We start from the raw sequence: 22,740 nt of genomic DNA, 5'->3' as shown, positions 1-22,740 counted from the left end.
TTTTGCCACTCACTGAACCCGTTTCACAGAATTTGATTCTAGCTGAACTATTAGTTTTTATTTACATCTGTCTCCTTAAAGGGACTATGGTTCTCTGCATGAGGACTGTATTTCAGCCATATATGTATAACCCAGAGGAACCAGCTCAGTGTTGTGCAATTAGCAAATCCTCAAAAATTCTTAAGCATAGCGTCAAAATCAAATGTAACAGTAAATAGTAGTTATAAAACTATAACTAAGAAATTTATCTTCAGTGACATTCAAGGAACTCGTTCCTCTAGACCCATTGCCTACAAATCACTGTGGTGATTTTGGGGAAACATTCTTCTTATTTTTCCCACAATCTTTCATGTGATGTCTGCAAAAATTAAGCTCCTAACAGTAAAATGAAAAAGAAAAATGCTATAAATGCAACAAACCTCACCATCAAATGGACTGAACACATACTGACAATACAAAAATAATAATTAAATGTTTAGTTGGGTTAAATATAGAAAAGTCAATTCATAAAAATTTATGGAGGGAGCTCCCGTCATGGCTCAGCAGTAAGGAACCAACTGGTATCCATGAGGATGTGAGTTTGATCCCTGGCCTCACTCAGTGGGTTAAGGATCTGGCATTGCTATGTGCTGTGGTGCAGGTGAGGCCCTAAAAAGACCAAAGAAAAAGAAAAAGAAAAACTACGGAAGTTCCAAAAACAAATAATCTATAGAGAATTAGATTAAAGGTGTTTAGGGGAATGGGTGGGGTAAGGGGTCCAAGAAACTTGTTAGTGGGTTAAATGGCAAAGCAATATAAAAATCACCTATCAAGCGATTCTCTGAATTTTGGGAGGGCTATTTTGAAAATATCAAGTAACAGGAAAACAAATATCCAATTTAAAAGTGGGCAAAGGGTTTGAATAGACATTTCTTCAAAGAAATATAAATGGCCAAAACAAAACAAAAAAAAGAACAAGAAAAGATGCTCAACATCACTAATCATTAGAGAAATGCAAATCAGAATCACAATGAGATGCTACTCACACCCATTAGGATGACAACTATCAAGAAAAAAGGAAAATAACAAATGTTAGTGAAGATATGGTGAACCTGAAACCCTTGTGCACTGTTGGTAAGAATGTAAAATGACACAGCTGTTATGGAAAAGGATATAGTGGTTCCTCAAAAAATTAAAAATAGAATTGTCATTTAATTCAGGAATCCCACTTCTGGGTATATGCCCAGAAGAAACAAAAGCAGGGACTCAAAAAGGTATTTGTACACCCATGTTCACAGCAGCATTATTTGCAAAAGTCAAAAAGTGGAAGCAACCCCAGTGTCCATGGATGGACGAATGGATAATAAAGTGTGGCATATACATAAAAGGAATCTTATTCAGCTTTAAAAATGAAATTCTGACATGTGCTACAACATGGATAAATCTTAAAGACATTATGCTAAATTTAACCAGCTAGACACAAAATGTTAAATATTGCTTGATTCCACTTACATGAGATACACAGAGTAATCAAATTCATCGAGTTAGAAAATAGCATGGTGGTTATCAGGGGCTGAAAGGGGAAGAAGGAACGGGGAGTGACTAACAAACAAATGGGTACAGAGTTTCGGTTTGTGAAGGTCAGAAGGTTTTGGAGATGGTTGGTGGTAAGGACTGAATAACAATGTGAAGATACTTATTGCCAGTGAATTGTACACTTAAAAATGGTTAAAATGGTCAATCTCAGTTACATTTATTTTACTACAATTTTAAAAAATAAACAATTTTTTAACATCAAGGAATATAATAGGAATTATATGTCTATCTGTGACAAAGCCGTTCAAGATTCTAAACTGTCAAATTTTACTGCTTTGTGCTAAAATTATATAAATTTAGTAGAGAAACACTGGCTATTACTTGTTGGTTAGAAGCTCTGCTTTGCTGTTGTTCAGATTATTACAGTAATTTTTTAAGACATTGGTTATATACCTCATTTATAATAACCAAAACATAAGTACAGAAATATAACCAAAAAGTTAATCAATACCAATGAAGGGTACCTAATTTTCTGTACAATGACTTCTACTGACAATCAGCATCATAGAACCACAATGGTTTAGATTACTTCCTGTTATGAGCCCTTGAAAACAAGCTAAAATTGGGATCAATGTTAAGGTAAACAGTTATTATGCAGATCAATGTAATTATTACTTAATAAATGCAATTTATCATTTAATGTATTTTAAAACACGGGATGGGACCCATGGAAAAAGGAGTTGTAAATTATACTCAAGAACTTACGAGTTCCTGTTGCGGCTCAGTGGAAGTGAATCTGACTAGCATCCATGAGGATGCAGGTTCGATCCCTGGCCTCGCTCACTGGGTTTAGGATCCAGTGTTGCCATGAGCTGAAGTGTAGGTCACAGATGAGACTCAGATCTGGCGTTGCTGTGGCTGTGATGCAGGCCAGCGGCTACAGCTCTGATTCGACCCATAGCCTGGGAACCTCCATATGCCGCAGATGCGGCCCTCGAAAGACCAAAAAAAAAAACCCCAAAAAAACTTACTTTCATCTTGATGGATTATCTCCTGAAGTTTGCTTTGTAGTCTCTAGGAGGTAAAAGGAACACTTTTATTTCTAATCCACCAAAGTCTGAATTAACATATTTAAATGTAAAACCCCCCAATAAAAGGTTATTAAGAATGATCTCTATTATTCAGAAGAGAATCATTAAATATATATACAGAATCATTACATACACACACACACATAAAACATAGCTAGTAGCACTGGTAATGACCCAAATATTAATTATCACTTATTCTGCCCCACTTTTGCTTCTGTTTTACCACCACTTAGCCACCACAGACAATCTTCAGGCACAGTAATGGAGGATTAGGAATAATCTGTGCTTCGGATAAAGGAATAAAATTCATAGTGGATTATGAGAAACAGTGTGAATGGGAATATAAAAGGACATGGCGAGTCTATCACCACAATACAGGGCATACACAGTCTTGAGTGTGACATCTCCTAAATATGCAGTTGTAGTATCCACTGCTCTGTTGAATGCTAGACCCTTAGATACCCTTAACTGATATTCCAAAGGCTTCTTAATATACACTGAAGCTGACCTTAATCTATCACTTCTACCTCAAATTCGCTCCTTTCCTTGAGGTCCCTTACAGGCTAATAATGTTAAGTTAAAAATCATAATCATCATTAACCACTCGCTCTTTTTCACTGCATAACATATTCAAATGATCAGTAAATTCTCAAATCCTCCTCTTTCACTCCAACAGCACTGCCACTTCCAGCTTAAGCCCTACTGATTGACACCTGTATCAGTACAAGAGCCTCCCAAGTGCTCTCTGCTTCCAGTTTTACCTCCTCCTCCTCTGCACCTCACAGATCATCCTGCAGTCAGCAGGTCAGTCTTTATGAAACAAACGGTATCACACAGTTCCTTGTTTAAAAACTTTTAGTTGAACCTGTGTGAAAACAGAATCAGTCCTAATTCTTTAGCATGGCCCTCAAAATCTTTCCAAAGCTGGTACCTTTGTCACTAGCCTGACCTACCTATATGTTGATAGTTGAGCCCTAGGAGAGCTACAGGCTCAGCTCCTAGCAGTTCCTATTTCATTGTATTATCATGTTTTTGTAAATGACTGTCTATTCCCTTCGAGGATCTCCTGTTCTCCATTCCCCATCCAAGCCAGGAATGCTTTTATTCATCCTTTACATCAGGCTTATGGTATCATCAACTAATAAATTGCAAGGGAAAAAAGAGATGCAGGAGTAACTTAGAGATTAAAAGAGGTTAAGAGCCTATACAAATCCTAGGTGGAGTACTGTTCCTGGCTTGGTTCACAATTATGAGGCAAGAAAAAAAACTACAAGCTAATATGAACCATTTATTATCATCATCATCATCATTATTATTACATCTTTTTGGCTGTTTAGGGCTGCACCTGTGGCATACGGAGGTTCCCAGACAAGGGGTCTAATAGGAGCTGGAGCCGCTGGCCTATGCCAGAGCCACAGCAACGCCAGATCCGAGCCACATCTGTGACCTACACCGCAGCTCACAGCTTAATAAAAAGAGGACATCCTTACTCTATTTCTAGCTAGATGACAATGTTTTAAAAATTGATATTTAATACTTCACACACTTCAGGATGGCTACTATCAAGGAAAAGCGTTGGAGTTCCCGTCGTGGCTCAGTGGTTAATGAACCCAACTAGGAACCATGAGGTTGCGGGTTCGATCCCTGGCCTTGCTCAGTGGGTTAAGGATCCAGAGTTGCCGTGAGCTGTGGTATAGGTCCCAGACGCGGCTCAGGTCCCGTATTGCTGTGGCTCTGGTGCAGGCTGGCAGCTACAGCTCCGACCCCTAGCCTGGGAACCTCCATATGCCGCCGGAAGCAGCCCTAGAAAAGGCAAAAAGACAAAAAAAAAAAAAAGAAAGAAAGAAAAAGAAAAGAAGAAAAAGAAAAAGTGTTGGTGAGGAGAAATTGAAACCTTGGTGCATTCCTGGTGAGAATGTAAAATGATATATAACTCCTACGGAAAACAATATGGCAGTTCCTCAATAATTAAAAACAGAATTACTATTTAATTCAGCAATCCCATTTCTGGGTGTATACCCAGAAGAACTGAAAACAAGGGCTCAAGAAGATATTTGTACACCCATGTTCATGGCAGCGTTAGAGACTCTCATACTGAGTGAAGTAAGTCAGAAAGATAAAGACAAATACCATATGATATCACTCATATCTGGTATCTAATATACAGCAAAAAGGAACCTTTCCACAAAAAATAAAATCATGGAGAAAAGACTTGTGGTTGCTCGGGGGGAGGGGGAGGGAGTGGGATGGATTGGCAACCTGGGGTTAACCGATGCAAACTATTGCTTTTGGAATGGATTAACATTGTGTATTACTGTTCTCTGTGTAGCACTGAGATACTTATGACGGAGCATGATAATGGGAGAAAAAAGTATGTATACATGTATATGTAACTGGGTCCCCATGCTGTACAGTGGGGAAAAAAAATGTGTTGGGGAAATAACAATTAAAAAAAAAAAAAAAAGTGGAAGCAACCCAAGTGTCCACTGAGGAATCAATGGAAAAATGAAATGTACTATATACATAAAATGGAATATTATTCAACCTTAAAATAAATGAAATTCTGACATGTGCTACAACACGGCTAAATCTTGAAGACATTATGCTAAGTATAATCAGCTTGACACAAAAGGACAAATACTCTGATTCCTTTTATATCAGGTACTTAGAGGTACTTAGAGTAATCAAATTCATAGAGCCTAAAAGTAGAATGGTGGTTTGTCAGGTGCTGGGGGTAGGAAGAATGGGGAGTAATTATCTAGTGGGTTTGGGAAGTAAAAAAGTTCTGGAGATGGATGATGGTGATGGTTACATAGCAATGTGAATATACTTCATGCCACTGAAAGGGTACATTTTGTTACGTATATTTTACAACAATTAAAAGAATAGAAAAAATTTTTCTCAAAAATTGATAGAACTGTTGGTAGGAATGTGGGACAACCAAAATTCTCAGATAGTATTGGTAGAACATAAAATTTTACAACTACTTTGGAAAGAGGTCTGTTAATTTCCTATAAAAATAAACCTACACCTATCCTGTGATGTGCCAATTCCATTCCTTAGTATTGACTCCAAGGAAAAGAAAACATTTTTGTGCAAGAGTGGTTATAGCAATTTACTCTTAACAACCAAAAACTACAAATAGCCCAAGTATCCATCAACAGGAGAATGCATAAACTGTGATATAGTCATACAATTAAATAGTACTCAGCAATAAAAGGAACAAACTACTGACACTTGCAATAGCAGAGAAAAGTCTCAAAATTATGCCAGGAATTCCCGTCATGGCTCAGTGCAAACAATTCTGACTAGCAACAATGATGACACAGATTTGACCCCTGATCTCACTCAGTGGGTTAAGGATCCAGCGTTGTTGCCATGAGCTGTAGGTCACAGACGCGGCTCAGATCTGGCGCTGCTGTCACTGTGCTGTATGCCAGCTATTACAGCTCTGATTTGACCCCTAGCCTGGGAACCTCCATATGCCATGGGTACAGCACTGAAAAAAAAAAATTGTGCCAAATGAAAGAAAAATTAAGAGTATCTATTGGATGATACCATTAAAATGAATGAATAAAATAGGCAAACCTAACCCACTGGGTAAAAATCAGAAGAGTTGTTCTCTATGGGGGACAGAAGTGGGAAAAGACTGTGAAGGAACTTTCTGGGGTGAAGGTATATTCTCTATCTTGTTAGGGACTAGGGTTACACATGTGTGTGCATTTGTTAAAACTCATTTAATGGTACCTTTAAAACTTGTGCCTTCTCCTGTATGTAAATACCACTTAAAAAAATACCACTAAGATTGATTCTAATCAATGACATGCATGATAAAAATATTTAGAGATAATGTACTATTGCCTGCAACTCTGAAACATAAAAAATATAGATTGATGAAAAGTTACACAATGTTGTATGTCATTTATACCTCAAAAAAAGATGAACTGATAAATAGAAGGGTAGATAGGAACACGACAAAGCAAATAGAGTAAAATGTTACCTTTAGCATTATTAAGAAGGCACCATGAATATCACCTTTCTTTTCTAATAGATAAGCAGTGACTTCATGAAGCTGATATTTCTGGGAAATCTAGGAAAGAAGAAAAGAGAAAGCTTTTTTGTTCATAAATCTTATTTGTGGAGTCAGAAACTCCTATTTCCTATTAAGGATGAAAAAAACCCCATGATAATAAATACTAAATTCAGACTCTAGTAGTGTGTTACTCTATAGTATAATATACAAATATTTGACTTTCTGGTCATAGAGTGGCCCATTTGGGACTTTAACTGAATTAGGTATATCATTGCACAAAAGGTAACATATATATATAAATAATAATATATGCCAGAAATTGAAAAGTATAATTATATATAAAATATTTAGGACAAAATAGCAATGAAAACTTGTGGATCCTAATAAAAATTAATAAACTAAGATTTTTCTAAATAAAAAATAAATACCAATTAAGCTAAGATAAAAGAAAATAAATACAGAAAAGAATGTCAAAGAAAAAACAAACAATAGAGAGGTTTTAAAAAAAATCCTAAATGAGGGAGTTCCCATCGTGGCTCAGCAGTTAATGAACCCAACTAGTATCCATGAGGACATGGGTTTGATCCCTAGCCTTGCTCAGTGGGTTAAGGATCCAGCGTTGCCTGAGCTGTGGTATAGGTGGAAGACGAGGCTCGATCTGGCATTGCTGTGGCAACTCCGATTTGACCCCTAGCCTGGGAACCTCCATATGCCGTGAGTGTGGCCCTAAAAGGACAAAGAGACAAAAAACAAAACAACAACAACAAAAAAAACCTACATGAGTCTTGGAAAAAACTAATGAAGTAAAATAAAACTATCTTAGGAGTAAGAAAAAAGAGAGGCACAAATAACATATTAACAGGTTAACAGATCAAAGGAGGAAACAATGATCCTTTAGAAAGTAGTCAATAAAATGCAATTCTCAACCTTGACAAAAATTAAAAATTACTAACCACTCTAACCTGAACTGGAACTTTCATAATTTAATAAAAATTATCCAAGTCCTACAATAAACAACATATTTAACATACAACATTAGATACATCCTCTTTTAAATCAGGAATAAGGTGAGAATGCCTAACATCAGCACCTTTATTCAATAATATCCCAGAGCTCCTGGACATCTGATAAGAAAATGAAAAAAGTATAAGGATAGAAAAGAAAAAAAAACTACCATTATTCTCATAAAGTATTATTGTCATAAAAAATTTGGAAACTATCTGAATGAAAGAAGAATTCAGGGGAGTTCCCATCGTGGCTCAGTGGTTAACAAATCTAACTAGGAACCATGAGGTTGCGGGTTCTATCCCTGGCCTTGCTCAGTGGGTTAAGGATCCGGCGTTGCCATGAGCTGTGGTGTAGGTTGCAGATGAGGCTTGGATCCCATGTTGCTGTGGCTCTGGTGTAGGCCAGTGGTTACAGCTCCGATTAGACTCCTAGCCTGGGAACCTCCATATGCTGCGGGGAGCGGCCCAAGAAATGGCAGAAAGACAAAAAGACAAAAAAAAAAAAAAAAAAAAGAAGAATTCAGCCTGGTTGCTAGATATAAAACAATGCACAAAATTTAGTAACATAAACCAGCAGTAACCAATACAAAAAGTCATTTCAAAAAATTTCCTTTACGATATTAACAAAAAGTATAAGCATCTAGGGACAAATTTAAGAAAATGTGCAAAAGCCTTATGTAAAAGTGTTACATAAAGTTATAAAACCTCACCAAAGAGCACAAAAGACATTTTTAAAAGGCAACCATGTTCCTGAATGTTAAGACAATACCATAAGATGTCAATCTTCCCTGAATTAATCTATAAATTCAATGTATTTTTTTCATCAAGATCCAGAAGAATACATTATTTTCATAGGAATGTGACAATGTGATTCCTAAATTGATGTGCAATAGTTAAGAGGACAAAAGTAGCCAAAGAATTAGAAAGGAAAAGAATGAGGAGGGAAGACTCTTCCCTCAAATAATAAACCTTATTTTAAAGTTGTCTTAATTAAAATATGTGGAGTGGGTACAGGGAAAGACAAATGACCAAAAGAACAGGACAGAATTCACAAAAAAGATCTATGTGTATTTGGGAGTTTGGTGTACTGCAATTTTGCATCATAAATAGGTAAAGAAAGGACAGTAAAATGCCACATGGACCATTAGCAATCCACATAGAAAAACATAACATAAATCCTTCTCTTGATCTGTTTATAAAAATAAATTCCAGATGGATTAAAAGGCTAAATGAAAAAAAGCCAAACTGTGAAACTCGTATAAGAGGTTATCTTTAATGCCTTTACATAGGAAATAAAAGTCACACACACACAATTTTAACTTTAAAGGAAAAGACTGATAAAATAAAGTAGAAGTCACTAAAACCCAGTTAAAAAAACATGCCATAATAGACTGAAAAAGCCATCTCTGACATATAAAAGCAGCAAAGGATTAGAGATTCAGAAATTAGAAATTGCTTCTAGAAATCAATAATAAAAGGGAAAAGCCTCAATAAGAAAATGGTAAATGATATGAAGAGATAATTCAGAGAAAAGAAAATCCAAAGTGTCATGAGTAATCAATGTAACCATCACACTGGCAAAAATTAAGAAGGCCAAAAATATTAGGAATCAGCAACGATGTGGAAAAACAGCAAATTTCAAACACTAATAATGCAAATGGAAACAAGTAAGAAGTAAACTCAACAGTATCAGTAGAATTAAGCTACTCTATTGTCTAAAGAATTCCACTTTCAGGTATACTATTTAAACCTCACATGGGCACAGAGAAGAGACATACAATGATGTCTGATGTAGCATTGTTTATAATGGTAAGAGACTGGAAACAATCTGAATGTCTATAAATAGGGAAATATATAAACTGAATGACTAATAGACTATTATCTTATCATTAAAATGAATGAACTAGAGCTACATGGATAAAAATTGTTATATAAAAAATTAATACACAATGGAACATTACTCAGCCATTAAAAGGAAAGAAATAACGGCATTTATAGCAACATGAACAGACCTAGAAATTATCATACTAAGTGAAGTCAGTCAGACAATGAGACACCTACATCAAATGCTATCACTGATATGTGGAATCTAAAACAAGGACACAGTGAACTTCTTTGCAGAGCAGATACTGACTCACAAACTTTGCAAAACTTACAGTTTCCAAAGGAGACAGGTTGAGGGGTGGGGGGATGCACTGAGGGTTTGGGATGGACATGCTGTAAAATTTGGTTGTGATGATTGTTGTACACCTATAAATGTAATAAAATTCCTAAAAAAAGATTAATGCCATTTGCAGCAAAAAAAAATAATAAAAAGCAATTTGAATAGGGTATGTACTGTAGTAATCCATTAGTACAGATTTTAAAAGCATACAAAACTGTACTGTGTGTTTTACAGGTAAATTCATATACAGGAAAAATAAGGATGGGAAGGATAAACTTCCCATTTCCAGGTTGAACCTAACCTCAGGGGAGACATGACAGATAAAGGGTGCTTTTTGTTTCCAAAACAAACAATAAAACAGCAAGGATCTGAGGCCAGTGTGGCAAAATGTTAACATCTATAAAGTTGGGCTGGTGGGTACATATGTATTTGATGTTTAGCAGAGTTTTATATATTTGAAATATTTCATGATTAAAAAATTTTTAATCGTACTGGCAGTTGAGGAGGTAGATGCAGAAAATACAGGCTACTGTTGCATGAATATTGAGTGCTAAGGAAAAGAGATATAATGGTGGCTTAAAAACAAATTTTACACAGGAAACATACTAGCCTCTTACGGTAGATTAGAATGTGCACATATATATATATACACACATATGTGTACACACACACATACAATTTCATTTGGAAACAGAAAAAAACAAAGAAAGAGAATCAAGGCAATGACTGTGCTAAGTATACCAAACTGCTATTTAGCCTAGTTAAGGCTTATGACACAATGGGATTATCTGACCATCAGAGCCTGCAAGTAAGAGCTTGGTTTTTTCTTTTAATAGTTTTACAGTATTCCTTCCTCTGTGTTTATTGTGTTGGTGAAAATGCCTGTGAAAGTTGGTTAATAACAATGATGGACATTTGCTGTTTCTGACTTTACTAGAACAAACAGGGAAGCAATTTATTGCAGCCATGGAGAGCATGCAGTTATGGGGTCAGACTCTCTGAGTTCAATCTCAGGTGCTAGCACTTACTAGGTATGAACTTAGGCAAATAATTTAATATATGAGTCTCCCTTTGCTCATTTTTAAAGTGGTGAATGATGAAGAAAAGTTTACGCTTGCCTTCTCTTCATTATTGGTCTTACCTGAATAGTTTCATCTAGGCGGTAGCACTCAAGGACCTGCAGCGTCTCTATAACCTGGTTTGGGCTGAACTGACACAAGAGTTCAATGTACTGCTCTGTGATACAGGGAGATACCTGCAGCAGTTCTTGATTTACATGAACGCCTTCCCTGAAAACATAAAAGGGAAGAGAGTAGTGTTATTTAAACACATCTATAATCAGGGTTCCAGGTAAAAAGTATGTTACCTTAAAACCAAGACTACTTTTGGTCAGGTAAAATGGTTAATTAAGTCTTAATGTTACTTGGGTTATTAAGGTGCATTATATATTACATCAGAGATACTCTAAATCCCAATATTTCTCAGTTTACACTGAATAATTAAGAAAATGATACTCAGTGAAGCCTCCTCTAAATCATACCCAGAGATGTATTATTGCTGTAAAAGAAACAAAGATGACTCAATGTAAACAATTTGATCCATGAGTAACCATATATAATAAATCATCTTCCAGTCTCAACTACTGTCCCTATTCTACTTTCCTTATAGCACCAACCATATCGTGTTGTCATTATTTCATTAATTATCTATCTTCTCTAAAAGATTATAAATTCTGTGAGGGTAGGCAGCAGGTACCCTCCCCCTAATGAATTATCAAGGCCTACAACAGTGCCTTGCATAGAGCAAGGGCTAATTATTTGGCTCTTATTAAAATAAATAAGTGGCTGAATAGTAGGATATAAAATATTCATGGTTCATTTGCCTTGTATGCCAGCTATTCACAAAGCTCACTCTTCATAATGCCTGCACAAAACTGTCAAGGCTGAGTATTAGTTTTATTGTGGTGGACACTCAACTACTGGAACTATTTAGAAAATCAACTGCTGTTCACTAGCGAGACAAGAATCACATTCTCTCTGTCTTCAAGTCAGTTCCTTCTAGGAGTCCTAACTTCTCTTCAGAATTCCTCAACCAAAGCTCCTCATATAAAGAAGTGGAATAAGGTTAATAAGATACAAAGTGGGAGTTCCCACTGTGGTGCAGTGGAAATGAATCCGACTAGGAACCATGAGGTTGTGGGTTCGATCCCTGGCCTTGCTCAGTGGGTTAAGGATCCGGTGTTGCCATGACCTGTGGTGTAGGTCGCAGACTCGGCTTGGATCTTGAGTTGCTGTGGCTCTGGTGCAGGCTGGCAGCTATAGATCTGATTGGACCTCTAGCTTGGGAACCTCCTTATGCCGCAGGTGTGGCCCTAAAAAGCAAATAAATAAAGATACAAAGTCACAGCTTGGAAGCTTCTGAAGAAAGATGAATGGTCTAAAGCAACACTTCCCAGTTTTTTCATAATGGCACAGAAAAAAATGACAATGTTTGTCTGGCCCATAGGAAATAAGATTGACTGCAAGAGATTCCAGGTACCCTAAGAGCCACCCCTGGAGACCTGAGGGAATCAGTCTGCAGGCACACCTATAACCCAGGTACAGGGCACCAGCAGTCACAGGTAGGAATCTCTGGACTCAAGAGAGGACAATCTGGGGTTGTAGGTATCCTATCAATGATGGTAAATAGCACTTCTATTTTTACCAGTAAGAGGTTTCAGTTAAAGAAGGAGGAATTATATTTAGACACAGGAATCTTTCCCAAATTAGGAGCTTTATGACACTCAGTCCTGACCAGAGGTGGGATAATGATCTCACTAAATTCTGCTGCTGGGAGTTTGCAATTTTTGCTGATGGGCTGATTCAGTATCTCCTCAAATTGGCTATAAATCCCAAAGATAAGGTTTCTTTCTTTCTTTCCTTTTTTTTTTTTTTTTTTTTTTTTGGTTTGTTTCTATTTCAAAACTGCCTTTAAAGCAGAATTTTGCTAAGTGACTGGCTATTCCCTGTGTAGACCACCATCTCAGTTATAACCATATAACTTAAAAATTATCTGTTTAACTGTTTGTCCCAACTACACAATAAATTCTGAAAGCAGACTGTGCTGCATTCATCACTGTTTCCTCAGCATTGGCACAGTGTTGTCATATAAAAAAAATTGGTACTCAGTAAATGCACATTGAATTAAATGGAACTAACTTAAATAAATAGTACATCTTTGGATTTCCTTCAATAGAGGAACCCAAAAGTGGAATAGAGTGCTGAAAATTTTAAGAACTACGGCTATAAAGTCAGACGTAGCTAGGAATAAGTCCTGTCAGAAAGTTCGACATGGAGAAAATAAGAAATGCCCATGATTCATCCAGGGAAATGACAGTTCTCCACGCAGGACCAAGGCTGTGTCTCAACAAAACACTATTAGGCAAAAGAGAAAGGGAATACTAACTGTTCCTTGACATTAAGGTGAGTCAGTGTACTTTCCAGATGTTTATCTCACACTGTGGCGGGGGGGGCTCATATTTCACCTATATCAGACTTCTATTAATATGTCTTATAAATGTAAGGTTATGGAACAAATTAAGATCAGACACGAGCACCTGCTAAATAAATCACACTATTTAAATCATTCCAGAAAATTTATTGACAAATCTTTTACAAGTACTGAAGATGTGAATATGCATCAAACCAAGCACATTACCCAAAGAGTAGATTCTGATGCAATCATTTGAGGGAAATAATGTGTCTGCTGGAAAATGATCAGACATCAACATAATCAAAACTTTAATAAGTAAATTGTAGCATTAATGAATTTATATCCATTTCTGACTGTTGCTTATCAGTCTTATGCAAAAACGCAATTTGTTATATCTACTCCTCAAAGATAATTCTGTTACGTCTCTTATCAACTACATGCTTTGCCATATACCCACTGCTAACCTTAATGGCTGTTGAAATTATATATTTTACACCTAAGCTTTATCTACTTTTTGGGGAATTTCTATTTTAATAACAAAACTAAGATATAAATATTTAAATATATATAAAGGGAGAATTTTTTGAGACACACAGGCTTTCTTTTGTCAGCTTTAAAACAAAGTATATGTATGCCTGTGAAACACACACACACACACACACACAAACAACATCCTAAAATTCAGGTTGGAGAAAATATTCACTCTTACTCAATTTGAGAAAATAATTTTATTTTTTCTTATTTTTACAAATTTGTTATTGAGTTATATTTGATTTAAAATATTGCAATGATTTTAAATTATAATCTGGTACAGTAGGATATTTCTTGGGAAGGATATACTGTATGCCAGTTTTGAAACACTTAAATTAAGATGATTCAAAAATTTAAATTCTGATTTCAAAATACTTGACAAAAAAAAAAATGAATACTGTGCAAGAATGACAAAGTCTGGTCTAGTCCTCCCTCTCACTCTAAAAGCTGCACACAAAAAAGGCCAGTCTAGACTACTTTTCTAGATTTCTGAGAAGAGGATCTCAGATCCTCCCTCAGTGACTTGTTTTGACAAGTTAAAGTCACCTCAGCTTAGCCTAAACCCTCACTGTTTGAACTCTCTGCTCAGTCCCCTTACACCCAGTGTTTGGAGGAGGTGCCCCACTTATGACTACTCAGTAACTTTCACACTGAGAATTCAAGTAAAAACTCACAACCCTTAAGAGTAAAGAAAAAATTTTTCCATCTAATTTTTATTCCAATGAAGATGCTTTGCAAGGCCATGAAGCTGAAGTTTTAGCTTTCCATATACACCCCATGTTAAACCATGGTATACTCTTGTGTCAATTGAGCAAAAACTTGGATGTGCCAATCTGCCTGAAAAAATACTTTAAATGTTAATTATAGGTAGCAAAGATAATACCTACAATTTGTATTAAATTATAACATAATAAGCAGTAATGTTCCATGAGCGGGACAGACGACTGGGTTAGACAGACACCTGTCCTCCAGCAAGAAGGAACCCAGTAGCTTCAGCCCCTTCCATCTCCATGCTGACCCCATATGCTGTCCACAGCTGCTGCCATCCCTCCTTTAGGAACAGCCACAACCCCATACACACTTTCATGAGACACAGATCAAAGCAGACAAGTGCACCACTTTGTCCAACAGCAAAGATTCTGCCACATCGAATCAGTGTAAGAGCAAATCTAAGATCTTCAGGGAATCTGACCACTTTCCATTTCCCTACTGTGACTAATAATTAAGGGTGAAAACTTCCTCCTTCAAATTGTAATAGAATTTTTGTTATTTCTCTGATATTCATGAAAAAAGTGATTTTTTTTTTTTTTTTTTTTTAGTGTTCTCCTGCATAAGTAGAAGAACAGACTTTATAAGCTAACAGAAATAAGGGCCTAATGATTTCAGAAATAGAAAAAATAATTTAGTTCTATAACCTGATTAAATATAAACGGTATCTGGATCATTCTAACGCTTCAGGGACTCCAAATAAAACTTCATAGGGTAGCTGAAACAAATTTTCCCACCATTATCATAACAGTAAGAATGCTGCAGTTATCTGCAAGTATATTTTCTTCTTAATGCAAAGCTCTCCTTATCACTAAAATCTGCTATTGGTCCTATTAGCAGGGACTGCCTTAATGTGGCCTAAGTAGAAGGAAGGCTAGGAAGGCTAGAAAGATGCAGGTCTTGGTATCTAAGCTCAGTGCTTAAATTGGTATACTTTCAGGTCTGGCTGGGAAACTGAATACCATTCCCTCCCCCAAATGATAGATGGATTGGTAGTGACAGAAGAGAGGCAATCTCTGTGACTCCACCATAGAGACGTTCCTTAAACAGAATTAGTATCTGAACTGATGCTAGGCCAGACTACTATAAATCTATTATGATAGTCATACATAATTCTGATCACAAAGAGAACAAAAATTTCTAGTTTCTGATCTGGCATTTTCAGCAAAAACCCTGAAAATTAACACTTCCACCCTCACAGGAAAAAAGCTGAACAAACACACCTCTTTTTTTGGATCCATCTGAAAACTGAGGTCACAGAGCAAACTGTCACTCCTCATATTAGTGAGAGAGACAGACAGGCGGATACAAAAAATCACAGCAAAGTAGAGCAGAAGCTCAGGAGAAGAAACCACCCCTGCCGGAGCCAGTACTGAGACAGGAAAACTTAAACTGTGATTGACAAAATGCTGGAGGCTCAGTAAGGCTTGAAAATTCCAGAGGTGCATATAGCACAGGGAACTATATTCAATATCCTGTAATAAACCATAACGGAAAAGAATATGAAGAAGAATATACATATGTATATGTATGGCTGAATCACTTTGCTATATAGTAGAAATTAACACAACATTGCACAACGACCACACTTTAATAAAATAAATTTTAAAAAATTCCAGAGGGGCCATGTCTTGTTGGGGAGATCCCACACTTTCTTGAGTTTTACCTCCAGGGGGCTCACCAAGTTCTCACTGTGAGGATCGAGAAAAATCACATCACGTTTCATTAGTGGGGAGGGGGGAAGTGACCAGAGCATCTTGTTCTTAATAAGGCCTGCTGCAGGGACTGAAATATGCACCCCCAAATTTACGCACTGAAGTCCTAACTCTCAGTACCTCACAAGGCAACCTTACTTGAAAATAGCCTTTGCGAGTCTAATTAGTTAAGTTAGGGGGAGGTTACACTGGAGTGGGGTGGGACTCTAATCCAACATGACCAGTGTCCTCAAAAGAAGGGGAAATCTGGCCAGAAACATACACACAGGGAGAATGCCAGTGGAAGATGAGTGCTGAAAACAGAGTGAGGCTTCTATACAAGCTAAGGAATGCCAAAGACTGCTGGCAAACTGTGAAGGTGGAGGAGAGGCATGGAACACATTTGTTCTCACAGCCTTCAGGAGGAACCAAATTTGCCAACATTTCTAGTGTCCAGAACTGAGACAGTACATTTCTGTTGTTTAAGCCACACAATTTGTGGTGCTTTTATTAAGACAGCCTTAGCAATCTAGTACATATGCCCTCAAGGGAAACTATTTCACCAGAGCCAAACCAACTGGGATTTTACTCGGGCCGAAGTAAGCTGAGAAATACCCAGTTCCAGCCTGTTCTAACCTCCCATGTTGGGGGGAAGGAAATACTAACTCTAGCCACTGGATCATTCCTGTGTTGGAAGGGAAATGTCCAACTGCAGCCCCTTCCAGCCTTCCTATCTCACTTAAAGTGGGACAGGGCACTGAGAGATACTTGGGAAGGTCACAGCTCAGGGGCACAAGCTCACTAAAAGACTAGCAGCTAATCACAGGGCTGTGGAGTGCTTCTCCATCCCCCCACCCTCAACCAAACCCCACTACCATGTCAACAGTGCTTCTATATAACAATGGGGGAATTCGAACAAAGAACTGCATATCTCGTATCTCAAAATTTACTTGAGAAGAAGTCTTTAGAGAAACAGAAAGATAGTCAGGACGACAAAAATGACTCCTGAGGAAATTTCAGCCTCAGATGCCTAGAGCTATAGCAAACAGTAAATAGCACAACTCCTAACAAAATAAACATAAAAACTCACTATTTACCTCAGTTCCTTTAACACTCTATATACTGTGTCCAACTTTCAACAAAAAATTACAAGACCTACTAAAACACACAAAAAATTCAGTTTGAAGAGACTTACCAAGCATCAGAACCAAATATAGCAGAGATGTTGGAATTACCAGACAGGACTTTTAAACAACTATGATTAATGTGTGAAGGGCTCTAATGGAAAAAGTGACAACATGTAAGAACAGATGGTAAAGTAAGCAGAGAAATGGAAACTCTTTTAAGAAAAAGAATCAAAAGAAAATGCTAGAAATCAAAAACACTAAAAGAAATGAAAAATTCCTTTGATGGGTACATCAATAGCCTGGAAACAGCTGAGGAAAGAATCACTGAGTTTCAAGATATGTCAACAGAATATTTCAAAACTGAAGTACAAAGCAAAAAAGACTGAGAGTAGGGGTGGGAAATAGAACAGAATATCCAAGAATTGTGGGACAAATATATTTGGCATAACATACACATAAAGGTAATATTATAAGGATAAGAAAGAAAAAAAGAAATAGAAGAAATTTTTGAAGCAATAATAACAGAGAACTTCCTCAAAGTAATGAAGGTTACCAGACCACAGATCCAGGAAATTCAGACAATATCATGCAGGATCCACAGCAACAAAAATCTACACTTAAGCATATCCTGTTTAAGCTGTACAAAATTTGAGACAAACAAAACCTTGAAAGAAGCCAGAAGACGGGGAAAAAAACATCACCTGACCTATAGAGAAGCAGGGATAAGAACTATATCAGATTTCTCCCCATAACTATGAAAGCAAGAAGTAAGTGAACTATCTAAAGTGTTGAAAGAAAAAACCTACCAAACTAGATTTCCATATCCAGCAAAATTATCGAAAGCAAAGAAGTACTTTCGTAGACAAACAGAAATTAAGGGAATATGTTGTCAGTAGACTTGCCTTTCAAACAATGTTAGAAGTTCTAGAGAAAGAAGGAAAATTATGTAAGTTAGAAATCTGGATCCACATAAAGAAAGGAAGAGCATTAAAAAAGGAATAAATGAAGATAAAGTAAAATCTTTCATTTTTCTTATTCTTAACTGATCTAACAGATAATAGCTTGTTCAAGAGAATAACAGTAACAAGGTATTCAGTGATTATAGTTTATGAATAAGTGAAATGAGTGACATCAATACTATGAGACACTAGGAATCCTCTGTAGTAAGTTACTTTTACTACCTACCCATGAAGCACTACAGTGTTGTTTGTAATTGGACTTGGAATTAGTTATAAATGTATATTGCAAATTGAAAGGTAACCACTAGAAAAAGTTTAAAAAATGAAGTGTAATATACTAAGAGAAAAGAAAAATAGAATCATATATAAAATCCTCAGTTAAAATCAGAGGGAGCAGAAAAAGAGTAGAAAACAAAAAACAATGGAGATGATAGTAGTATAAATACAACTAAAAACAAGGGTAGGATTTTATAAAAGCTTTGAAGTACCTTAATATGCATCCTTTTCATTGTAAATGGAAAAAAATTGGGGTATTTGCAAAGATTTCTTTAAATACAAATGAAGCAAAATTTTGAAAATTTAGTATGTAGCCCCCATATGCCAGTTTTCATTGTTTCAGAAATTTTAAAACTAAAGAACAGACACTTCCAAACTACTACCAATTGCTCTCGTTTTTATTACTAATTTAAGCAAAACTATGCGGCAACAAATATGGTGACCATTGAGCTCTATACATCTTGTAGGAGAAAATGTCCCAATAAAGCGGTAGAGAGACCCCAGCCATGATGACTAAGCAAAGTCCAGCCAACTGCCCCTAACCACCCCTCCCCCACGCATCTGCTTCTCTAAACTTGCTTCTACATCTACTACCTTGCCTGACCTCACTCCAGTGGCCAAGCACGGACCCCAGAAGAGCTGGCCCAGAAAAGCCTTGTGAAACACTTCTTCCGGGCTCAGACTCCGGAGTGCGATCTCCTCAGAGCCCACCAGCATAATAAACCTGAGTTCTCTAACTCTCCTTGGTTTCTTGCCAGGTAAGAGAGCTGATAAGCTGCCGCCAAGAGCTGCTGGAGCTGGTACATTACAGCCACAGGGCTGTCGCTAAGATGATACACTGCAGCTGCGGGACTCTGGGCGGCTGCCCTAACAATCTCACCACATCATCTGATTATCATTTAATCATACATACAAACAGTATGTGTGCATACCATTTAATGTTACATGTTTTTCCAGTTTAGCATTATTTCTACATTAACATTGCCATGTTTGCCAATTTGGTATTCAACTATGCTCACATGCTCTCCCATTTGTATTGCCATCTCCCCCATCTACTTTTTTTTTCTTTTTAGGGTCTCACCGGTGGCATAAGGAAGTTCCCAGGCTAGGAGTCGAATTGGAGCTGCAGCTGCCAGCCTATGCCTCAGCCACACAGGATCCAAGCTGCACAACGCCATATCCTTAACCCACTGAGCAATGCAAGGGACCAAACCCACATCCGCTCAGATACTAGTCGGGTTCTTAACCCACTGAGCCACAATGGGAACTCCTCCCATCTACTTTTTTAAAAAAATTAAGTATAATTTTGAGCTATTTCAACCTCTCATACATTACTGAGCAGAGAGCAATCTCATTATAAAGAATTACTGAATTAAGGAACGTGAACTTAAGTTTGACATGTGAACTGAAGTCTGACACTTGCCATCAGCCTCTACATGGAGTAAAACATGAGCCACTGCAGCCGCTGACCTATAGCACCCCCTGAGCAGAGTTCAGGTGGAGACCAGAAGTGAGGCACTCTGTGCTCTGGGAAAACTGGAAAAATAGGTCTTCAAATACTTATATATTTTTAGATGACTTCACAAGCCTAATTCTTGCATCTCCCCATATCTAGGAAAACAATGTAATCCTTCAATGATGACTGATGTTTGTGACTAGCAGTAACCTTCACGAGACCAGCAGCAAACTTCTGTAAAATGGGCACATGGCTGCATGAGCCTCCCCCTTCACCTTTATGACATCTCTGTATATTTCCCCTCTCCTCTTTGGGGCAGCTAGCTCTGAAATACAGCCTCCTGGGCTGCAGTTAGTAGACAAAACAGAAGACGTCGTCTGTGAGAACAGCCCCTCCCAAGGGTGGGCCAGTGAGCCCTGAGGGAACTCAGGAAAGAAACAAAGACTGGCCCATAGCTGAGGAGCGTATCAAAGGAGGAGTGATTCCGGTAAGCCCAGACCCTTACATCTTCCCACAGAAACTGGTTTTCTGTAAATCTGGTTATCTGTAAACCTATTGTTCCTACTATTTTCCTTTTGTTGCAAAACTCATATATCCTAGCTCCGTCCCTCACCTCCTAGGAGTAGTCTCCTGGGCTTAAGTCCTAATTTCACCCCCAAATAAAACTTAACTCTCAACTTTCAGGTTGTATGTTTTTAGTTGACAGACACTTGCCATCAGCCTCTACATGAATTAAAATATGGGCCACTGTATATGCTGCCTTGCTGCACCACTGATCAGAGCTCAGAGTGGAAACCAGGACTGAGGCACTCTGTTCGCTGGGAAAACTGGAAGAACAGGTCTTCAGATAGTTAAGATATTTTTAGAAGATTTTATGAGCCCAATCCTTGCATCTCCTCATATCTAGAAAAACGCTAAAATCCTTCATGATGCCTGATGTCTGTGACTAGTTGTAACCTTCAGGAGAAGACCAGCAACAAACTCCTGTGAAATGTGTGCAAGGCTGCATGCACCTGGCCCTCACCTTTATCACTTGTCTCTTGATATTTCCCCTTTCCTCTTCGGGGCTGTAGTTAAGTGAACAAATGCAGTTACTCCCAAGGGTGGGCTGGTAAGCCCTGTGGGAACTCAGGAAAGTAAGAAAAAAGACTGGCCCACAGCGAGATGCATATCAAAGGAGTGATCCTAGTAAACCCAGACCTTCACATCTTCCCCTAGAAACTGGTTTTCTGTAAATCTGTTCCTACTACCCTCCCTTTGCTGCCGAAACTCACATATCCACATATCGTAGCCACTCCACCCCCCCCACCCCCCGTGGTTTCTCAGGGGTACCTGAGATGCTGTCTCCTGGGCTTAAGTCCTAATTTCACCCCAAAAAAACAACTCCCAACTTCTAGGCTGTGCTTTTTTTTTTTCCTTAAGTCAACAGGAATAAAGAAACACATGCATGTAGGAGTTCCCGTCGTGGCGCAGCAGAAACGAAACCAGCTAGGAACCATAAGATTGCGCATCTGATCCCTGATTATGCTCAGTGGGTTAAGGATCTGGCGTTGCCGTGAGATGCGGTGTAGGTCAGCGGTGTGGCTCAGATCTGGTGTAGGCTGGCAGCTGCAGCTCTGATTGGACCCATATGCCATGGGTGTGGCCTTAAACAAGGCAAAAAAAAAAAAAAAAGAAAAAGAAATACATGCATGTATTCCTCTTTCTTAATTTATCTGAAAGGAGATTAGGAGATGATGTTTTAGGGTTAAGAAGGCTGAATTTGAGCTGCTGGCAAAAACACTAACCAAACGCTATCTGGTGGTAAAAGCCTGGCCAAGCTGACAGGCACTCACTGAAGTAGGAGGGAATTTTTATATGTCAAAGTTCATGAACACATATAATGTTCTATTTTTTAACTTTGAAATATGCTATTTCAACACTCTGTCAATATCTTAAAATGAACCTTCAAAATTATCTACAGAAACAGTGACAGATTCATTTTAAATCCCATGTATAACCATTTCTATAATCTATGTTTTGCTCCTTGGCAAAGATACTCATTTCCTTAGCACTGTTCAATTTTTTTCTTTATTTTGATTAAAGACTTGGAAATACAATGCAACATTTTATGTGCTTTTTTTTTCCTACAAGAAAATTATACCATATATTTCAGAGGCCTTCAGGGCATTGTTAAGCAAGGCTAAATCGACATTACCAGGAAAATCATACCAAGGAAAATACTGTGAATATAAAGATCCTTGCAAATTCTCTTTATTCCTTACGAAGCTCACAGCTCCACAAAAACTATCAGTGTCCTTTTGCATTATCCATCAAGCAGCCCCACTTCACAAAGGACCTGCATCTGGATGTAAATACGGCAGGAGAATTCCTGGCCAGCAGGAATGCACACAAGGAGTGGGGGTGGGGTATGGCTTTGTGTAGCAGCTGTCCCAAAGAAGGAAACTGGTAGAGGATGCAAATCCTTTCTCTTCCAAGCTGTTGGCCTCAATTCAGGCAAATAATTGGCTTCTGGAGGATTAACCTCCCTCCCTTCAAAACTATCTAATCTTTCTACATACAGATGCCACCAATATCTTTGTAGGTCAATTAATTCTACAGAGGACATTACTTACATAGCAAAGATAACTTAAATTGGATACAGAAAA

The 22,740-nt window shown here is 37.7% G+C and overlaps 1 protein-coding gene across 5 annotated transcripts in view; it reads right to left on the bottom strand.

Annotated features, from left to right (window-relative positions):
* The window catches only part of VPS8 (VPS8, CORVET complex subunit), a 259,945-nt gene that overhangs the window by 81,802 nt on the left and 155,403 nt on the right, over positions 1-22,740 (bottom strand). For all 5 annotated transcript variants that reach the window (XM_021069974.1, XM_021069973.1, XM_021069976.1 and 2 more), the window contains 3 exons: positions 10,952-11,099; positions 6,607-6,696; positions 2,547-2,589 (listed from right to left, as the gene is read on the bottom strand). In XM_021069974.1, coding sequence (XP_020925633.1) covers positions 2,547-2,589; positions 6,607-6,696; positions 10,952-11,099 — 281 coding nt within the window. The remainder of the gene's footprint in view (positions 1-2,546; positions 2,590-6,606; positions 6,697-10,951; positions 11,100-22,740) is intronic.

Source organism: Sus scrofa, chromosome 13, assembly GCF_000003025.6.
Source record: "Sus scrofa isolate TJ Tabasco breed Duroc chromosome 13, Sscrofa11.1, whole genome shotgun sequence".
Classification (NCBI taxonomy): domain Eukaryota; kingdom Metazoa; phylum Chordata; class Mammalia; order Artiodactyla; family Suidae; genus Sus; species Sus scrofa.
Note: the sequence above shows the minus strand (reverse complement) of the source record. Positions and strands in the feature narration are given on the sequence as shown.